The sequence below is a fragment of the Mauremys reevesii genome, linkage group 5 (genome assembly GCF_016161935.1).
Source record: "Mauremys reevesii isolate NIE-2019 linkage group 5, ASM1616193v1, whole genome shotgun sequence".
NCBI lineage: Eukaryota > Metazoa > Chordata > Testudines > Geoemydidae > Mauremys > Mauremys reevesii.
Window position 1 is genome coordinate 95821738 of NC_052627.1, and position 20134 is coordinate 95841871.

Sequence of the window (20134 nt, forward strand, 5' to 3'; positions counted from 1 at the left end):
CCCCGCCACACCAGGTGTGAGCCGGGTGCGTGCCCTCGTCCCTGGGCTCGAGGGGAGGGCTGATGCCAGTGGCCCTGACCGTGCTCAAGCTGCCATGCAGGGGACACGGTGGTGAGAAGCCCCCGGCTGTCCTCGCAGCCCCCCGCTTCTTCCTGGCTCGTCGGGATCGACCAGCCCCCGCCGGCCGGCTCGGGACCGCTGCTGGTTTTGGCGCCAAGCGGGAGGCGGCGCTGCTGCGGTCGTGCCCGGTACTGCCTGCCCCGCCGCCGCCCTGCCTGAGCTGGAGAGACGAGCCGGGGCGCGGGCTTTATTGCCAGGCTGGGGCGGGGATCCCGGCTGGGCGGCGCTGCTGGGCCAGGCCCCGGGGGGGGGGGAAGAGTAGCGCGGAGCCTCCTCCTGGGCTGTTCTTCCCCGGCCGGACGGAGAGCGGCACTGTGTCCCCGCGGCGCGGCGCACGCTCCGCCTGAGCCGCCCCCTCTCACCCCCGCTCCTGCCGCCGCCGAGCAGCCTCCTCCCCCCACCTCTCCCCGGCCAGGAGCCGCCGCCGCCGCACCGCGGAGCAAGGAGGCAGCGGGAGCAACCAGGGCGCCGGCCGGCCGGCGGTGGCGGAGCAGCTGCAGCACCCACCCGGCACGGAGGCTACTCAATGCTGCACCTTCCGGAGCTGCATGAGGTAAAGGCGGCTCCGGGTCCCGCTTCCCTCCTCCCCGCCCCGCGGCAGCACTGGGGGAGGGAGGCTCTTTGTAGGCTTCGCAGAGCTAGTTGGGTGAGGGGCTCCGAGGCGGGGAGGGGGCCTGGGGCTGAGGGCACCTGAAGTTGAAGGAACAAATGTAAAGTGGAGAGTGGCCTGATTCCCTCCTGGGGGGGCTGCCCCCCTCTCTGGGGGGAGGTAGGGGCCAGGTGTGGGGCTCATCACTTAGCTGCGCGGGGCTGGCTGGCCGGCAGCGGGGTTTTGTTTGGGATCCCAGCCACCTCCTTCCTTCCCCCCCCTCTCCTGTTGGTCTCTTTGCCTCCTGATAGTTTTGAGGCCTAACTGCTTAGGCCTCGTCTCCCAGCTCTGAGGCTTCTGTGACGGCCCCAAAGACCCGCTGGGGCCAGGATTTGGCCCTCCCCGACCCCCCTTTGGCTATAATGGGCTTTAAACTTGGGGCATCCTTTGATCTGGGTTAAAATTTCATTGTAAAATATGAGGCTGCAAACTAATAATGTTGGGCTGGAGAAGCCCCGCACTGAAAGGAGGCGCTGGAGGAGGCTGGAAAGGCAGGAGTTTGGGGGAGAGAGGTGGCTTTGTGAGGGGCGTCAGTGAAGCCCTCCCCAAGGGGTTGGGGTACAGGATTTTTGCCCTCATGATATTAAGTGGGGCCTTCTGTGAATTGAGGTTTAGAAATGGAAAAAGAGGGCTGAAAGTCGTCTCTGTTCCGCTGAACTTTTGTTTTCTGACCGATAGAGGCCGGTAGAGGACTGTGGAGAAGGAAAGTTTATAACCAGTGGCACCAGGATGGACTTTCCTGCTACCCAGCCAAAACCTCCTGCCGATGGCAAGATCATCTACTATCCTCCCGGAGTAAAGGAGATAACAGACAAAATTACTAACGATGAGGTGGTCAAACGGTTGAAGGTAAGTGTCTCTTCTCCTCACCTCTCAGCATTTGCCCCTTTAAGCACTACCCAACTAAACAAACATTTTCATCTCTGCCTTGGGAGCTCCAGAGTTTTTTGATGTCGTTGACATGCATATTATTTACCTCCAGATCCTCCTGGCAAAATTTGTATTATTTCTTTTTCAAAGGTCTATGATTTACTTTTGTCACTTTGGTACCATATTGCCATGTCTGCTTTTATATATTCACCTAAAGTGGTGAGGGGTTGAATCATCAGTGTACTAATTTGTGTGTTTTGTAAGCTAATATTTTAATTTGACATGAAATAAATTAAACTACCCACAAAGGGTCAGAAGTGGAATTGCAAATATGGATTACAGGAAGCTAAGTTTGTTTTTAAGTGTGAGGATTATTGAGAGTTCCAGGGTTTTGAAAGATATGTCATAGTCCAAGCACGGTGTGATGGGAGTTGATTATATTACACACAAGTAATTGTAGTTTAGAAAGGTGGCTATTATTGATTATAAAGTTACCTGTCATTAATTTGTAGCACATTACAAACGTAGAAGCTGCATTTCTAGAGTTTCACGATTAGACTGATTCTTCTTTGTGCACACACTGCTTCTGAATTATATAAAGATTATAAAGTTTTGTGTTCACACTATTCAGGGCTTGTCTACACTTGAGGGTTAATTCAGATCAAGGTAGCATGTGGATTTAGAGTGAAATAGCTGTTCTGGAATAATTTCATATGTAGATAAGCCCATAGTGTAAATAAAGTCACAAAGTTGTTAAACTTTCATAAGTAAGAGGGATTGTCACAAGTATTTTTCTCTCCTTTTTTGTTTTGTTTTGTGGACTCTGAGGTTTACAGATGGCTTTAAATCATTTTTTTTTCCAATGCAGAACATTCAAATTTGCCTTGTTAACTTCTGTGCCATGGCATATTATTTTTAAATGTATGCTGAAAGTAGAGGATAAAGTAAGGTATTGATTAAATATCAGGGTCACTCAATTGGTAGTATTGTGGTCTTTGGGCCAGAGAGTTGAAGATTCAAGTCTTAAGCTAGGATTTGGGTCCATGCTCAGGATGGATGGTATACTATGTAGTACTAGAAGGTTTCTGGCTGTCTAATCTGATTATATGGCTCCCATCACTGTAGTAGCTGGGTGTCTCGCAAGTATTGAAAAACAGAACTAACAAATTATTCTTTAATCCTCTAGAAGAAGTAAAATGTTCCTCTGTATACATTTAAAAAATATATTTAAGAAATAAGTTTTGCATTTAATTTTGGAAGTGGCAAAGCCTGTGGTTATCTTGTGCATAAGTGAATTCCATAGCGTGGTTCCATCTCTTGTGAAAGCTCTATCTCTCATGAGCCTCACCAACAGTTATTTTTTTTCATTGTTCCAGTGGAACATAATTGTGGGGGTCATGATTGTAGAGGAAATGTCTCCGGACTGGCTCTGGCTAACTATCTCCAAAGGGCTTTGAATGTTAGGACAGAGATCTTGAATTGGAGTCTATAGAGAATGGGGAGCTAGTGTAGTGTGGAGAACATGGGTAAAGTGCCATTCCTAGATAATTGTAATATCAAGTCTGGAAGTCATGAATATATAGATTACTGTGGCCAAGTCTATGAGATGAGATACGGCATAATTTTCTGGTCAGTAGCAGATGGAAGAGGGTGTTTTTCTCCCCTTTTCTGTAAGAAAGCATGCTCTTTTAAAAACAAACATAAACTTCTTTCTAATGGAGTTTTAAAAAGTTAGTTTGTAGGTTTTGAAAAAACAAACCTTTACAATTTAGGCATAAATTAACCTGACAGTATACCTTGAAGCTGAGGTCTCTGCCAGTCTCTGGTGGCTGCCTGTGAGTAAACTAAAGATGCCATGGCTCTCTTCGGAAAAATTAGAGTATAACTTGGTGTTTTGGCCATCTTTGGGCCTGTCCACACAGTTTTTGATTCTAGTCTAACCAGTGAAAGCCACAGTCAACTTAACTGGTTACAAAACCATTATTTGATTTGTGTCTGTACAGCTTTCTGCCATCAAAACTGGATTTTGTCATAAGAACATAAGAGAGGCCGTACCGGGTCAGACCAAAGGTCCATCTAGCCCAGTATCTGTCTACTGACAGTGGCCAATGCCAGGTGCCCCTGAGGGAGTGAACCTAACAGGCAATGATCAAGTGATCTCTCTCCTGCCATCCATCTCCATCCTCTGACGAACAGAGGCTAGGGACACCATTCTTACCCATCCTGGCTAATAGCCATTTATGGACTTAGCCACCATGAATTTATCCAGTCCCCTTTTAAACATTGTTATAGTCCTAGCCTTCACAACCTCCTCAGGTAAGGAGTTCCACAAGTTGACTGTGCGCTGCGTGAAGAAGAACTTCCTTTTATTTGTTTTAAACCTGCTGCCTATTAATTTCATTTGGTGACCCCTAGTTCTTGTATTATGGGAATAAGTAAATAACTTTTCCTTATCCACTTTCTCAACATCACTCATGATTTTATATACCTCTATCATGTCCCCCCCTTAGTCTTCTCTTTTCCAAACTGAAGAGTCCTAGCCTCTTTAATCTTTCCTCATATGGGACCCTCTCTAAACCCCTAATCATTTTAGTTGCTCTTTTCTGAACCTTTTCTAGTGCTAGAATATCTTTTTTGAGGTGAGGAGACCACATCTGTACACAGTATTCGAGATGTGGGCGTACCATGGATTTATATAAGGGCAATAATATATTCTCAGTCTTATTCTCTATCCCCTTTTTAATGATTCCTAACATCCTGTTTGCTTTTTTGACCACCTCTGTACACTGCGTGGACATCTTCAGAGAACTATCCACGATAACTCCAAGATCTTTTTCCTGACTCGTTGTAGCTAAATTAGCCCCCATCATGTTGTATGTATACTTGGGGTTATTTTTTCCAATGTGCATTACTTTACATTTATCCACATTAAATTTCATTTGCCATTTTGTTGCCCAATCACTTAGTTTTGTGAGATCTTTTTGAAGTTCTTCACAATCTGCTTTGGTCTTAACTATCTTGAGTAGTTTAGTATCATCTGCAAACTTTGCCACCTCACTGTTTACCCCTTTCTCCAGATCATTTATGAATAAATTGAATAGGATTGGTCCTAGGACTGACCCTTGGGGAACACCACTAGATACCCCTCTCCATTCTGAGAATTTACCATTAATTCCTACCCTTTGTTCTCTGTCCTTTAACCAGTTCTCAATCCATGAAAGGACCTTTCCTTTTATCCCATGACAGCTTAATTTACGTAAGAGCCTTTGGTGAGGGACCTTGTCAAAGGCTTTCTGGAAATCTAAGTACACTATGTCCACCGGATCCCCCTTGTCCACATGTTTGTTGACCCCTTCAAAGAACTCTAATAGATTAGTAAGACACGATTTCCCTTTACAGAAACCATGTTGACTATTGCTCAAGAGTTAATGTTTTTCTATGTGTCTGACAATTTTATTCTTTACTATTGTTTCAACTAATTTGCCCGGTACCGACGTTAGACTTACCGGTCTGTAATTGCCGGGATCACCCCTAGAGCCCTTTTCATCTAGACCTAATACTTGTAATAATGTGCTTTTATTATTATTATTATTATTTTATTATTATTTATAATTTATTACTATGTTTAATTTTTTATTATTGCAGCTTGGGTCATTCTGGGAACCTGTCCCATTTTGCATCAACAGCATCACTCTCAGCTAGAACTCGTATTTTTGTTTGTTTGTTTTTTAAAGTTTTCTTCCCCCACCCCCTCTTTCTGCCTATGATTATGGGTTGTGAATTAGGCTGATCTGCTGCTTACAAGTGTTCAGAATCTGGACAATGTTGTGGGCACTACATCCTGCAAAATAAAGTGATGAGAATTCTAAAACGGCCTGCATTTTCTGGATGATGTAGCGAGGAAGGCCCTCAAGGGTAGCATAAGCATACGGAATAGAATCAGGCTCTTAATGAATTCCATTGACTTCAACTTGTATTGGATTAGACCCATAAATTGGTACCCTTGTGACATGGGTAAAGTTTATTTTGGATGTCTTAATTTCACGGTTATTGGAGAACTAGTTTTAATTGCTAGTGCCATGGTTGGAGGTGTGTCCATACTGCAGAACTGTGTGCCTAATTGGTTAAACTAAAGAGTGTGCCACACTAGATAGCTAGCAGGTGGTGGACAGTTAAGATTCATATGTTAACTATGTACTGTGTGGATACAAACTGTGTTTTAAGCCAGATGTGCCTCTTACTGATTAAAGACACTGTAAAAAGTTGCTATATGATTGTGGTTTTCATCCCGTTCTGTTCTATGAACAAGTTCCAAAGTTAAGTGAATTATCCCAGATAAAAATGTCAGTTTACTTACACTGTCACTACATGATCAGTATTTAATTCTTTACTTTGTAAAGTGCTTTGGGATAACTTAAGCATGGAAGTTGTTTTATAAATTCACATTTGGCTCTGTTGTAGATTAATTTATTAAAATCGTTTTTAAAATTGTGCATAGTTAAATAAAAACATAAGACTGGTCATACTGGGTCAGACCAGTGGTCCACCTAGTCCAGCATCCTGTCTTCTGACAGTGGTCAATGCCAGATTGTTCAGAGGAAATGAATAGAACAGTGCAATTATCAAGTGATCCCCTGCTGTCCAGTCCCAGCTTCTCAGGCAGCGGTTTAAGGATATCTAGAGCATAGGATTGTGTCCCTGACTGTCTTGGCTGATAGCCACTGATGGATTGTCCTTCATGAACTTACCTAATACTTTTTTGAGCTCAGTTATAGTTTTGGCTTTCACAACATCCCCTGCTAATAAATTCACAGATTGACTGGGCATTGTGCGAAGAAACGCTTACTTATGCTTGTTTTAAACCTGTTGCCCGTTAATTTCATTGGTTGAACCCTGGTTCTTGTGTTATGTGAAGGGTTATATAACAACACTTCTTTATTCACTTTCTCCATACCATTCATGATTATAGCCCTGTATAATATCTTTCCTTAGTTGTCATTTTTCTAAATTGAAACGTCCCAGTCTTTTTAATCTCTTCTCATATGGAAGCTGCCGCATATCTCTAGTAATTTTTGTTGCCTATCGCTGGACCTTTTCCAGTTCTAATGCGTCTATTTTGGCTTGAGGTGACCAGAACTGCATGCAGTATTCAAAGTGTTGGCGTACCATGGATTTATACAGTAGCATTATGATATTTACTGTTTTATCATTTATCCCTTTTTAATGGTACCTAACATTCTGTTGGCTTTTTTGACTGCTGTTGCTCATTGAGCAGATGTATCCACTATGGCTTCAAGAGTTTTCTTGAGCGGTAACAGCTAATTTAGATCCCACCATTTTGTACTTTTAGATTTGGGATTATTTTTTCCAATATGCATTACTTTGCACTTATCAACATTGCCTTTCATCTGCCATTTTGTTGTCCAGTCACCCAGTTTTGTGAGATTGCTTTGTAACTCTTCGCAGTCAGCTTTGGACTTACAAAATCACTTAAGATAGTTATCTGCAAACTTTTCCATCTCACTGTTCACCCCCTTTTCTAGCTAATTTATGAATTTGTTGAACAGCACCTGTCCTAGTAAAGTAGGGTGACCAGATAGCAAGTGTGAAAAATCGGGACCGGGGGTGGGGGAAAAATAGGTGCCTATATAAGAAAAAGCCCCAACTATTGGGACTGTCCCTATAAGATCAGGACATCTGGTCACCTTATAGTAAGGATCCCTGGGGGACACAACTATTTATGTCTCTCCATTTATTCCTACATTTTGTTTCTTATCTTTTACCCAGTTATGAGAAGACCTTCCCTCTTATGTCATGACTGCTTACTTTGCTTAAAGGCCTTTGATGTTGGATCTTGTCAAAGGTGTTCTGAAAGTCCAAGTATGTTATATCAGCTTGTCCACTCTTTTGTTGATACTATTAAAGAATTCTAATAGATTGCTGAGGCATGATTTCTCTTTATAAAAGCGGTGTTGACTCTTCCCCAACATATGTTCATATACATGTCTGATAATTCTGTTCTGTTCTATCATTTCAAAGAGTTTGCGTGGTACTAAAGTTAGGCTTAGCAGGGTGTAATTGCCGGGATCGCCTCTGGAGCTTTTTAAAAATGTTGGCGTCACATTAGTTATCAGCCAGTCATCTGATATAGAGGCTGATTTAAGCAATAAGTTACTTGCTTAAATATACCAGAGTTAGTGGTTCTAGAATTTCATATTTGAGTTCCTTCAGAACTCTTGGATGCTTTATTACTGTTTAATTTATCACTTTTGTTCCAAAGCCTCCTCTACTGACACCTCAATCTGGAACAGTTCCTCAGATTTGCCACATAAAAAGAATGGCAAAGTGTGAGGATCTCTCTCATCCTTTGCAGTGAAGACTGATGCAGAAAATTCATTTAGCTTCTATGGAACAACCTTGTCTTCCTTAAGTGCTCCTTTAGTACTGTGATCATCCAATGGCACCCCACTGATTGTACATCAGGCTTTCTGCTTCTGTTTTGCTTAAAAAAAATTATTTGCTGTTAGTTTGTGTGTCTTTTGCTCATTGCTCTTCAAATTCTTTTTGGCTTGCCTAATTATACTTTTACACTTGACTTGCCAGAGTTTATGCACGTTTTTATTTTCCTTGGTAGGATTTGACTTCCAGTTTTTAAAGGATGCTACTTTGCCTCTAACCACCTCTTTTATTTGGCTGTTTAGCCATAGTGGCATTTTTTTTGGTCATCTTCCTATTTGTTTTTTATTTGGGGTATACATTTAGTTGGAGTCTATATTATGGTGTTTTTAAATAGGTACCATGCAGCTTGCAGGCGTTTCACTTTTGTAACTGTTCCTTTTAATTTCTTTTTAACTAGCTTCCTCATTTTTTGTAGTTCCCCTTTTTGAAGTTAAGTGCTATTATGGTATTTTTCCCCCCTACAAGGTTGTGAAATGTAATTATGTTATGGTCGCTGTTACCAAGCAGTTCAGCTATATTAGTTCTTGGACCTGTTAGCACTAACATTTCTAAATGTCTTTTCAAAGTCCATACTTGGTTATTCTTGGCAATGTAAACAAAAATCTCTTGTATAACTTCATCAGTCACATGGGAAAACTTTAATGTAGTTACATATAAACTGATATAATTACCATCAATATTATTCACTAGTAACTTAATGATAGACTTACTTAAAATGCCATTATTAAGTCAAAATTATAGCAAATGTTTACATAATAAGCAGTGCAAAACTGTCTGAGGTCGTTATGCTGTATGCATCTTCTGTACCACTCCTTACCATTATCTACCTGTTGAATTTTTTTTAGTAAAAAGAGAGCATGAAATGTGACCAGCTCAGACACGGTTTTGCACCATTCACTATGCAGTTTGGGAAGTTTAAGTTTGTGACAAGGTTGGGGGGTGGGGAGAAAGGCACTTCACAGTGTTTGTTTGTTTTTATATAGAGCCATTAGTGTAAACAGTACTGTATAGTACCACCTATGGGTACTATACAGTACTGTTTACACTAATGGCTCTATATAAAAACAAACAAACACTGTGAAGTGCCTAATAGGTCCCTCAAGGGATTTAGTCAGAGGCTCACAATAGGTACCATACAGTACAGAAAAAATATAGAACAGTAAAAGTGCATTATATACTGAATACTTAATGGAATTGGTACAGGTTTTTTTGAAGGAGAGGAGAGAAGGGAATACATATTCAGAGTACAAATTTCAACAAATCCTTGCAACATCCTTTTTGAGGTAGGTTTGTTAACCTATTTTATATGTGACAATGGAGATCTGTAGAGATTATGACTTGTCTCAGGCCATGTAACTGTCTAACAGAGATGAGATTAGAATTTTGAAGTTTTTTTCCTCTCCCTTGTGATCAGTTAATTAGACATACTACTTTTCTTCATGTAAGGGAGACAGGTGCTGGCAGAGTGTTTACTGTGATGGTTCCTTCATTTTGGAACTCACTATCTTGCCTTCTCTAGGACCTGGTCCATTAGTACCTGGATTAGTTAGCATTTGCAGCATATTTGGAAGTTGCTTTTCCCCAGGATTTTGGTTAGGGCATGGCTTGTGATGGCTGGAGGAGTTTGGATAGACTTTATTTATCCACATATTAGCTGATAGATACTTGTGTCAACATAGGATGAGCAGTTCCTTTCCACTTACTTGTTTGCCTGTCTTGTCTAGTTTTATATTATGTGCTCCTTGGAACAGGGCTTTTGTTCTGTTTTGAATGTGCTCTTGGAAATAATCACTTTTAATAATACAATATATTTTATATTATGTTTGTTAATTTATGGAATCGGTGCTTAGAGGAAAGGAAGAGGCTCTCTAAAGGTCTCTAAACATCTGGAAGTAGTCATGTTGAGAGTACCTGAAGGGTATGAATTGGTGTGTTATCTATGGAGAGAATCTGGTAACTGGTATTGAACATTAATGTGTTGGAGATTTTTGTGTGTGTTTTGCTTTTTGAGAAAAATGTACCTGTATTAAGTACCTTCATTGATAATTGTAGCCAACTAGTACTTAATAATGCTGTTTTTCCAATAACATATCTGAAATTCCAGTTCTTATCAGTATTTTCATGACTTAGGGCCCCAATCCTGCAAACACTTATTTCTCTCCTGAACTTTATGCATATGAGTAGTCTTGTTGAGGTTGGTGGGATTACCGTATTTTCCGGTGTATAAGACGACTTTTTAAACTAAAAAAACAACCCCCAAAAATCGGGGGTCGTCTTATACGCCGGGTATAAACAGGCTTCGGCTGAGCCAATCCTGGGAGGCGTCTCTCTGGTGTATACCATTAATGCATACAAAGCCTGCTCGGATTGGCAAAGGTTGTAATAGCCTGCCTCTCTGACTCAGCCAATCCGAGCAGGCTTAATAGATGACACCGCTCCCCTGAACGCTCCGCCCTCCTTCTCCTCCCCTTCCCCAGCTTCCCGCGAATCAAATGTTCACGGGAAGCCTGAAAAAAGGAGTGGGCAGGTAAGCCGGGCATGTGGGGGAGGGGGCGGGACGGCTTACCTGCGGCGCCGGCCCCGGTGTCGGCTCGGGGAGCCAGCCCCGCGGCTGCGGCGCCGGCCCCGGCCCCGGTGTCGGCCGGGCCTCGGCTGCGGCCCCGCCCCGTGTCGGCCGGCTGCAGCGGCCCCGTGTCGGCCGGGCCCCACGGCCCCGGGCCCGGGCGGCGGGGCCCGGGCGGCGGGGCCCGGGCGGCGGGGCCCGTTGTTGGCCGGGCCTGGGCAGCCGGGCCCCGCAGCTGCGGCGCCGGCCCCGGTCCCGGTGTCGGCCGGGCCCGGGGAGCCGGGTCCCGCGGCTGCGGGTCTGACCCTGGCCCCGGGCGGGGGTGCGGGGCCAGGGCGCGGGCGGGGACTGGGGCGGGGGAGGAGGGGTTGGATCGGGCAGAGGTTCTGGGGGGGCAGACAGGGGATGGGGAAGGGGGGGTTAGGTCGGCGCCGCGTGGGAATTCCTGGGGTCTGTTGGGATGGTGGTGGATGGAGTCGGGGCAGTCAGGGGACAGGGAGCGGGGCAAGTTTGGCAGGGGGTGGGGTCTTGGGGGGGAGTTAGGGTTGGGGGTCTTGGGAAGGAGTGGTCAGGGGACAAGGAGCAGGGCAGGGGGGGTTATGGGTTGTGGTTTCTGAGGGGGGGCAGGACGTGGGTGGGGGGTGTACTCACTGGACGGTTCCCTACCGGGTCTTCGGTGGTGGGTCCTTCAGCCTCGGAAGGTGGGGTAGTCTTATACGGCGAGTATAGGCCAAAACCTATGTTTTAAGTGGAAAATTAGGGGGTCGTCTTATACGCCCAATCGTCTTATACGCCGGAAAATACGGTACTGTTTGCAGGATTTGAGGCTTACAGGAAAAGAGTAGCCTGGTTATTATAGAGATCCATAGATAATTATTCTAGCACTTCAAAAACTTTAATTACTGCAACTATAAGTACAAAGTTGCAGGGGCAAACTGAGTTTGCAAATGTTCTTGAACTGTTATTGGGTACACAAGCCTAGGGCCAAATTCCTATTTTTTTAGTTTACTCAGTCCAATTCTTTCAGTTAGTTTTACAGTTGTAACAATCAAGTTTCTCATTAACTAGGACAGATCACTAGTCAGTGTATAAGAAATCATGGTCTGGCTTTCTTTTTATTAAAACAACAAGAGCAAACCAGAATGCAAGTACACCTCTACCTCGATATAAAGCTGTCCTCTGGAGCCAAAAAAATCTTACCGCGTTATATTGAATTTGCTTTGATCTACTGGAGTGCGCAGCCCCCCTCCCCCAGCACTGCTTTACTGCGTTATATCCGAATTCGTGTTATATCGGGTCGTGTTATATTGAGATAGAGTTGTATGTATGTTTTGCAAGCTCTCTGACGTTAGTAATCCTAAAGCATTCACCTTATGTAGGCTTCCAACTCACCCAAATGTTATTGGTCCATTGGAAAATAAAGGAATAAAGTACTTCATTTTTGACCACAGTAATTTTCTTATTCTAAGTGCAGCAGCTACTAATGGCAAACTCACATCTCCAGAATTACTGTGGTGGTCTCCTGGCAACAAGAGGCTAAGTTTATTCAAACAGGAGGGTCCCCAATGATCGAATGTGTGCATCAGCCCTGGTGTAGTTTGCCTAGTTTTATGGTCAGTCTAGTCAATAACCCCTTATAGTACTTTGCCTTAGGCATTATTTAATGGACACTATTCAAGGCCTACTCTGAATAAAGAATTATTAATTTTCTCATGGACTTTTCTGTGGTGCTCCCTGCTATGGAATCGGAGTGCTTCACAAACACACATGAATTAATCTTCATAACACTCCTTTGTGAAATGAGGAGATGTAGTGTCCCCATTTTACAGATGGGGAACTGAAGCATGGACAGATTAAGGTCAAAAGTGCTAATTTATTTTGGGTGCCCAATTTGAGATGCCTAGGACCTGTTTTTTAAAAGTACTAAGCATTGTGTATATCACTTAATATGTTCAAAGTACAGCTCCTATTGACTTCAGTTACAGCTGTGAGTGCTCAGCACTCCTGGAAATCAGTCCCCAGGGTCTCAAGTTGGGCACCTAGAAAATAAGGAACACACAATTAATGACCATCTGTGAAAAGTTTTTAGTTTTAAGTGGGGGGAGGGATAGCTCAGTGGTTTGAGCATTAGCCTGCTAAACCCAGGGATCTGGGGCAAAAATCAGTACTTGGTCCTGCTAGTGAAGGCAGGGGGCTGGACTCAATGACCTTTCAGGGTCCCTTCCAGTTCTATGAGATATGTATAGCTCCATATATTTATTTATTTAAGTGACTTGACTAGCATTACGTAGGAATTGTGTCACAGGGATAGAATCTAGTTCTCCAGGGCAGCATTCAACTGCTTTAACCATGAGACCATTTTTTCTCTTACTGCTTTATTCACTGCACACTTTCAAAGGGAGAGGAAAAATGGTCCAATGATTAGGGTGTTTGGGAAACCTGGGTTAAATTCTTAGAAATCGTTAGAGGAGCAGTGGGCTCTTTTGGGGGTCCTCTGCTCAGTATCCCCTTCTGATTTTTAATCTTTGACCTTCACAACTATTCCTTTTTTCTCATTCATTGTCCCAAGAAATCATTTGTGGCTTGGGCTCAGTGGTCCCTCCCCCTTGGTTGAATGGTATAGGGAAGGTAGATTGGAAACTTCTCATAACATAAGAACAAGGGGACATTTGATAAAATTAAAACGTGGGAAATTCATAGTGTGTGTAATTAAACTGTGGAGCTTGCTGCCACAGGAAATCATTGAGGCCAAGGTCTTAACAAGATTCTAAAAGGGAATAGGACTTTTATATGGAGTATCAATAGTTTTCATAATAAATTATAACAAGTTTTGTGGAAGGGATATTAAACCTTGTGCTTCACGGCTTAAGCCAACCACCAAGTATTTGAGATCAGGATTAGAGCTAATGTGGTATGCGTGTGCGCCTAGGGGTGCAGATATCTCATATCTGCCTACTCCTGGGTTCTTGTACCTTTGTTTGGACTAGATCAGTGGTTCTCAGACTTCTGTACTGGTGACCCCTTTCACATACCAAGCCTCTGAGTGCGACCCCCCCCCCAATAAGTGAAAAACACTTTTTAATATATTTAATACCATTATAAATGCTGGAGGCAAAGCTGGGTTTAGGGTGGAGGCTGACAGCTCGCGACCCCTGGAGGGGTCCCGACCCCCAGTTTGAGAACCCCTGGACTAGATGGACCTTGGGTATGGTCTAGAATCGCAGTTCTTACATTCCTAATGTATTTGTTCCAAACTTGTGCTTAGGAAACTTTTTATGCCAGCACATACCAATTGGTATTTTACTTTGTATAAGATTAAACGTTAATTATTTTTTTGTATTGGGATAATGCCTAGAGCAGTGGTCTCCAACCTTTTTATGCCCAAGATCACTTTTTGAATCTAAGGGCAGCCCAGGATCTACCCTGCCCCTTCTCCAAAGCCCCACCCTACTAACTTCATTCCCACCTCTCTCCGTTGCTTGCTCTCCCCCACCCTCAGTCACTTTCACCGGGCTGGGGTAGTGGTTTGGGAGGGGGTGTGGGCCCTGGGCTGGGGCCGAGGGGTTCACAGTGTGGGAGGGGGCTCTGGGCTGAGCCTGGGGCAGGGGATTGGGGTGCATGAGGGGATGAAGCGTGCAAGCTCTAGGAGGGAGTTGGGTGCAGGAGGGGATATAGGGTGCTGGCTCTGGGTGGGGGGGGGGGTTGGGGTGCAGGAGGGGATTGGGGTGCTGGCTCTGGGAGGGGGCTCAGGGTTGGGGCTGTGGCTCCCGGTCTGCGGCAGGCGCAGCAAGGCTAAGGCAGGCTCCCTGCCTACCCTGGCCCCACACCACTCCCAGAAAGGGCCAACATGCCCCTGTGGCCCCTGGGGGAGGGTGGGGGACATGTGGTTCTGCGTGTTGACCCTCTCTGCAAGCACCGTCCCTGCAGCTCTCCAGACCAATGGGAGCTGTGGGAGCAGTGCTTGCAGGCAGGAGCAGTGTGTGTAGGGAGACCCTTGTCCCCCCATGGCCACACTGGCCAATTCCAGGAGAGGTGTGGGGCCGGGGTAAGCAGGGAGGCTGCCTTAGCGGCAGTCACATTGCACTGCCGGAGATTGCGATTGACTGGGAGATCCTCTAGGATTGACCAGTCGACCGCTATCAACCTGTTGGTGACCACTGGCCTAGAGGCTTCAGCTGAGATCAGATCCACATTGTATAAGATTACAAACACATGGTAAAAGACAGTCCCTGCCCAGAAGAGTTTACAGTCTAAAAAGACAAGGCAGAAGAATGGTGGGAGAAGAGAAGTGTGGCATTACGCATCTGTATTCTTCATAGTAATATTATTATGAGTATGACAAAATCATGGTGTATTTTGTACAAGATAAGGCATGTGAGGTATCATTGGAAAGGTTATGATTTATTGAATATGATTATCCTACTTGTACGCATATATATAATTTTTGTATCTAAAGTTAAGGATATTATCTATGCATCTATTACAATTGTTTACACTTGGGGAATGCCCACTAGACAGAATGCAATCAATTTAGATGGCTAGCTGGAAGGGCAATTAGGGAGAACAATAGCTCTTACAGGATACTAATCTCCCACTGGGGAGCCTTCCTGGGAAGCTTTCCTGGGGACACTGAAAAGAGCCTCTGAGTCACGGCAGTGGTGGCTCTTCAGCTGTGGTCACCAACCGGTCGATCACGATTGACTGATTGATCCTAGAGGATCTCCCAGTCAATCGTGATCTCCGGTGCTGTTGCCTACCCCGGCCCCACGCCACGCCCGGAAGCGGCCAGTGCGGCCTCAGGGATCCGGGGTGGGGGGCCAGGGGTCTGCCCCGTGTGCTGCTCCTGTCTGCAAGCACCGCCCCCTCACCTCCCATTGGCCGGGAATGGGGCGCTGTGGGGATGGTGCTTGCAGAGAGGGGCAGCGTGCAGAGCAATCTGCCTCCCTTCCCCAGGGGCCGCAGGGGCGCATTGGCCCCTTCCGGGAGCAGCGTTGAGCTGGGGTAGGCAGGGAGCCTACCTTAATGGCAGCCATGATACGCTGCTGACCAGGAGCCATTGGAGGTAAATGCTGCCCAGTGGGAGGCTGCATCCCAGCCCTGAGCCCCCTCCCAGATCCAGCTCCCCATACCTCTTCCTGCACCCCAAGCCCCAGCCCTGATCTCCCTTGCAGAGTCAGCACCCTGTACCCATTCTTGCACTCCAACACTACCCCAGCCCGGAGCCCCCTCCTATATCCCCTCCTGCACTCCCTCCCAGAGCTTGCACCCCTCACCCCTTCCTGCACCCCAACCCCCTGTCCCAGGTTCAGCCTCCCACACTGCAAACCCCTTGGCCCCAGCCCTGAGCCCACACTCCCTCCTGAACCCCTACCCCAGTCCGGTGAAAGTTTGTGAGGGTGTGGGGATGGTTTGCATGGGGCGGGGCCTCAGGGAAGGGGCAGGGTAGATCCTGGGTTGCCCTTAAATTCAGAAAAGTGATCTTGGGCATAAAAAAGTTGGAGACCACCAGGGACATGTGACCAAGTCACCTGATACTGGACTCCGTGATAATACTAGTGGTTTTCCACTGACTGGGCGTGGGAAACAAACTGGGAGACAAAAGATTCCCACCATATGCAAAAACTATTTAAGGTAGGGGAGTGACATCATCATGGGTCGTTCTTCACTGACTCCCTGTCAAAGAAAGAAGACTGCTGGAAACACCTGAGAAACAAAAAGACTGATCTAGAGGAGAAGGGCTGAACCCAGACTAGAGGGTTGTCTAGCCTGTGAAAGGAATAATTGGAGTTTTAAGCTGCAAGCAAGTGCAGTTTGCCTTCAGGAATCTCTGCAATCTGCCTAAAACAACATTTAGGGTGAGAATTTGCTACACATATCCAATTTCTTTAGTATATTAAGCTTAGATTGTGTGTTTGTTTTATTTGCTTGGTAATCAGCTTTCATCTGTTTGCTAGCCCTTATAATCACTTAAAATCTATCTTTTGTAGTAATAAACTTGTTTTTGTCTAAAACCAGTGTGTGGAAATCATAACTTGGGGTAGAAAGCTGTGTATATTTCTCTCCACATTGAGGGAGGGGGCGAATTTCATGAGCTTACTCTGTACAGATCTCTGTGCAGCACAAGGTGATGTAATTTTGGATTTATACTCCAGAAGGGGGTGTGCATTTGAGTAACTGGTCAGTTCCTAAGCTGAGCCTTCCCATGCAGAGCTGATCTCAGCATCTGTGTGTATTGCTACAGCTGGATTTGTGCTGGTAAAGTGTAGTCTGAAGCCTGGGGAAGGGCTTGACAGGCTGCATAGGAGTACAGTGTGAAGGGAACCCAAGCTGATGGATCAGGTGGGCTCAGTGGTACCTCAGTCCCAAATGGTACCTGGGGTGGGGAGAGAGACTTGTCACAAGAAGTATTATTCCCATTTTACAGATGGAAAAGTGGGGCACAGAGAAGTTAAGGATCACACAGGAAATCTGTGGCAGAGCAGGTATTGAACCCAGATCTCTTGAGTCTTAGTAGCATCCCTTAATCACACGGCCAATCTCCTTCAAGTCTGGAAGACTTTATCCTCTCAGATTCAAAGTATTTTAAAATAAAAATTTGGGCCTAAGTCCATGATATACCAATAAATTCCAAGAGTTAGAACACATGGTGGATTAACGATCTGGAAAACATAATATACTTAAAACTTCATGTGTTCGAAGTGCTATATAAACAGTAATCCTCACAACAGTCCTGTGATATGCAGTGGTGGTGTAGTATATTGGTTCCAGGATATTAGAGAGAGAGAAGATGGGTGAGGTAATATCTTTTACGAGGCCAACTTCTGTTGGTGAAAGAGACAATCTTTTGAGCTTACGCTGAGCTCTTCTTCAGGTCTGGAAAATGTACTTAGCTATGACATTCTGAGTACAAGTTGGAACAGCTAGTTTAGCAAGTTCTCTCTGGGTATTTGGGGGAAACTCTACAACCTTATCCTCCATGAACCCACCTCAGGGACTTCATACATGTTTTCCAAGATACACAAATCAGGGAATCCAGACAGACCCATCATATTTGGCCATGGCACTCTTACTGAAGGAGTTATCAGGGCTTATAGAAACTATCCTGAAACCACTTACCACACAAAGGGCCAGCTTCCTTCAAGACACAACAGATTTCCTCCAGAAACTCCACAACATTAACAACCTCCCTCAGAACACCATCGTGAATCATTCCATGTAGTTTTATCCCCATAATGCCACATATGCTTCTCCTTCCACCAAAAAGTAAAATCTAGTTTTTAAATGAGCGGTAGGTACAAAATAGTTAACAGACCCATTAGTTCACAATGTGTACTAAAGCCTTCTTGGTATTTAAAGAAACCAAACTTTGGTCCAGACTCTAACCGATGTAAACGTTCTTAGGGTATGTCTACGGTACGAAATTAATTCAAACGTATTTTATTCGAATTTTCGGAAGTGATTTTATACATTCAGTGTTGTGTGTCCCCACTAAAGCACGTGAATTCGTCAGAGTGCGTCCACAGTACCGAGGCTAGCATCGAATGTTGGAGCGGTGCACTGTGGTAGCTATCCCACAGTTCCCGCAGTCTCTGCCGCCCATTGGAATTGTGGGTTAAGCTCCCGGTCAGTCGGGAATCAGTTTGGAGTGGGCAAATCTACTGCGGGGGCTGCAGTGTTGCAAGTAGCCAACACAGTCATTAACCAACTGCTATCAAGGGTAGTGACTCTGGGAAATGTGCAGACCATTGTGGATGGCTTTAATGCACTGGGGTTCCCTAACTGCGGCAGAGCGATAGAATGCATATCCCTATCTTGGCCCCAGCACACCGGGACAGCCAGTACATAAACCACAAGGGGTACTTTTCCATGGTGCTGCAAGCACTGGTAGATCACAAGGGACGTTTCACCGACATCAACGTGGGATGGCCAGGGAAGGTGCATGACGCTCGCATCTTCAGGAACTCTGGTCTGTTTGAACAGCTGCAGGAAGGGAGTTACTTTCCAGGCCAGAAAATTACTGTTGGATGTTGAAATGCCTATAGTTATCCTTGGGGACCCAGCCTACACCTTAATGCCATGGCTCATGAAGCCGTACGCAGGCACGCTGGACAGCGGTAAGGAGCAGTTCAACTATAGGCTGAGCAAGTGCAGAATGGTGGTAGAATGTGCTTTTGGATGTTTGAAAGCACGCTAGTGCAGTTTACTGACTCGGTTAGATCTCAGCACAACCAATATTCCAATTGTAATTGCTGCTTGTTGTGTGCTCCACAATCTTTGTGAGAGTAAGGGGGAGATGTTTATGGTGGGGTGGGAGGTTGAGGCAACTCGCCTGGCTGCCAATTTCGCACAGCCAGACAACAGGGTGATTAGAAGAGTGCAGCAGGGCGCGCTGCTCATCAGAGAAGCTTTGAAAGCCAGTTTCATGACTGGCCAGGATACAGTGTGACAGTTGTGTTTGTTTCTCTTGAAGTTACCCGCCCCCTATATGAAAGGAAATAAAGTCTAAATTGTTAAACTGTTCTTTATTATTTGTTGCACAACACAGTGAGAGAAATCAGAAGGCGAACTCGGGGGGCGGGGGGAGAAGGTTGGGTTACGGGGATGGAGGAGGAGGGAAGGACAAGTCGAGAAACCAAATCAAAAGTTCGTATATGCCAGCTTTCTGGTGCTTGGGCGATCCTCTGGGGTTGAGTGTGTGGGTCCCTGTAGCCTCCCCCTTTGTGTTCTTGGGCATCTGGGTGAGGAGGCTATGGAACTTGGGGAGGAGGAAGGGCAGTTATACAGGGGCTGCAGCGGCAGTCTTTGGTCTTGCTGCCTTTCCTGCATTAGCTCCACCATACAGCGGAGCATGTCAGTTTGCTCTCCCATGAGCTTGACCATAGGGTCCTGCCTGCTCTCATCGCGCGCGTCCCTCCTCTGTTCGTGTTCCTGTAATGCTTTACGGGACTCAGCAATTGTTTGCCTCCACGCATTCAGCTGGGCCCTATCAGTGCGGGAGGACTGCATGAGTTCGGCAAACATGTCTTCCCGAGTTTGTTTTTTTCTGCCTTCTAATCTGGACCAGCCTCTGGGATGGAGTAGATGGGGGGCCGCGTTGAAACATTTGCACCTGCAGGAGGAGAAAAAGGGAGGTGTCATAGGTTTGTTCCCCACTTTGAACTTTAGCGTCCACAAGATGGGGACCTGCATGGACTCCTCTAAACTAAAATCCTAGTTTAGATCTGGTACGCTGCCACCAGCCAGTTTGTTAGTGTCTGGCACACTCCCTGTTCCCCCCAAACTTTCCCTGGGGAACACAGATCCAAACTCCTTGAATCTCAACACAAAGGGAAATAACCTATTTCCCCCCACCTCCTTCCCCCCTCCCCTCTCCTAGTCCTTAGGAGAGATACTTTGATTCAAACTCATTGAATCAAACAAAGAGGGATTCATTTTCCCCCCTCCCCTTCCCCTGAAAATCCAAACAAGGGAAG

The 20134-nt window shown here is 45.5% G+C and overlaps 1 protein-coding gene across 4 annotated transcripts in view; it reads left to right on the plus strand.

Annotated features, from left to right (window-relative positions):
• The first annotated feature begins 330 nt into the window (after positions 1 to 330).
• The window catches only part of PDS5A (PDS5 cohesin associated factor A), a 155615-nt gene continuing 135811 nt past the window's right edge, over positions 331 to 20134 (plus strand). For 3 of the 4 annotated variants that reach the window (XM_039540403.1, XM_039540404.1, XM_039540407.1), the window contains exons 1-2: positions 331 to 673; positions 1448 to 1618. In XM_039540403.1, the coding sequence (XP_039396337.1) occupies positions 647 to 673; positions 1448 to 1618 (198 nt within the window). In that variant the 5' untranslated portion in view covers positions 331 to 646. The other variant, XM_039540406.1, reaches the window with a different exon arrangement.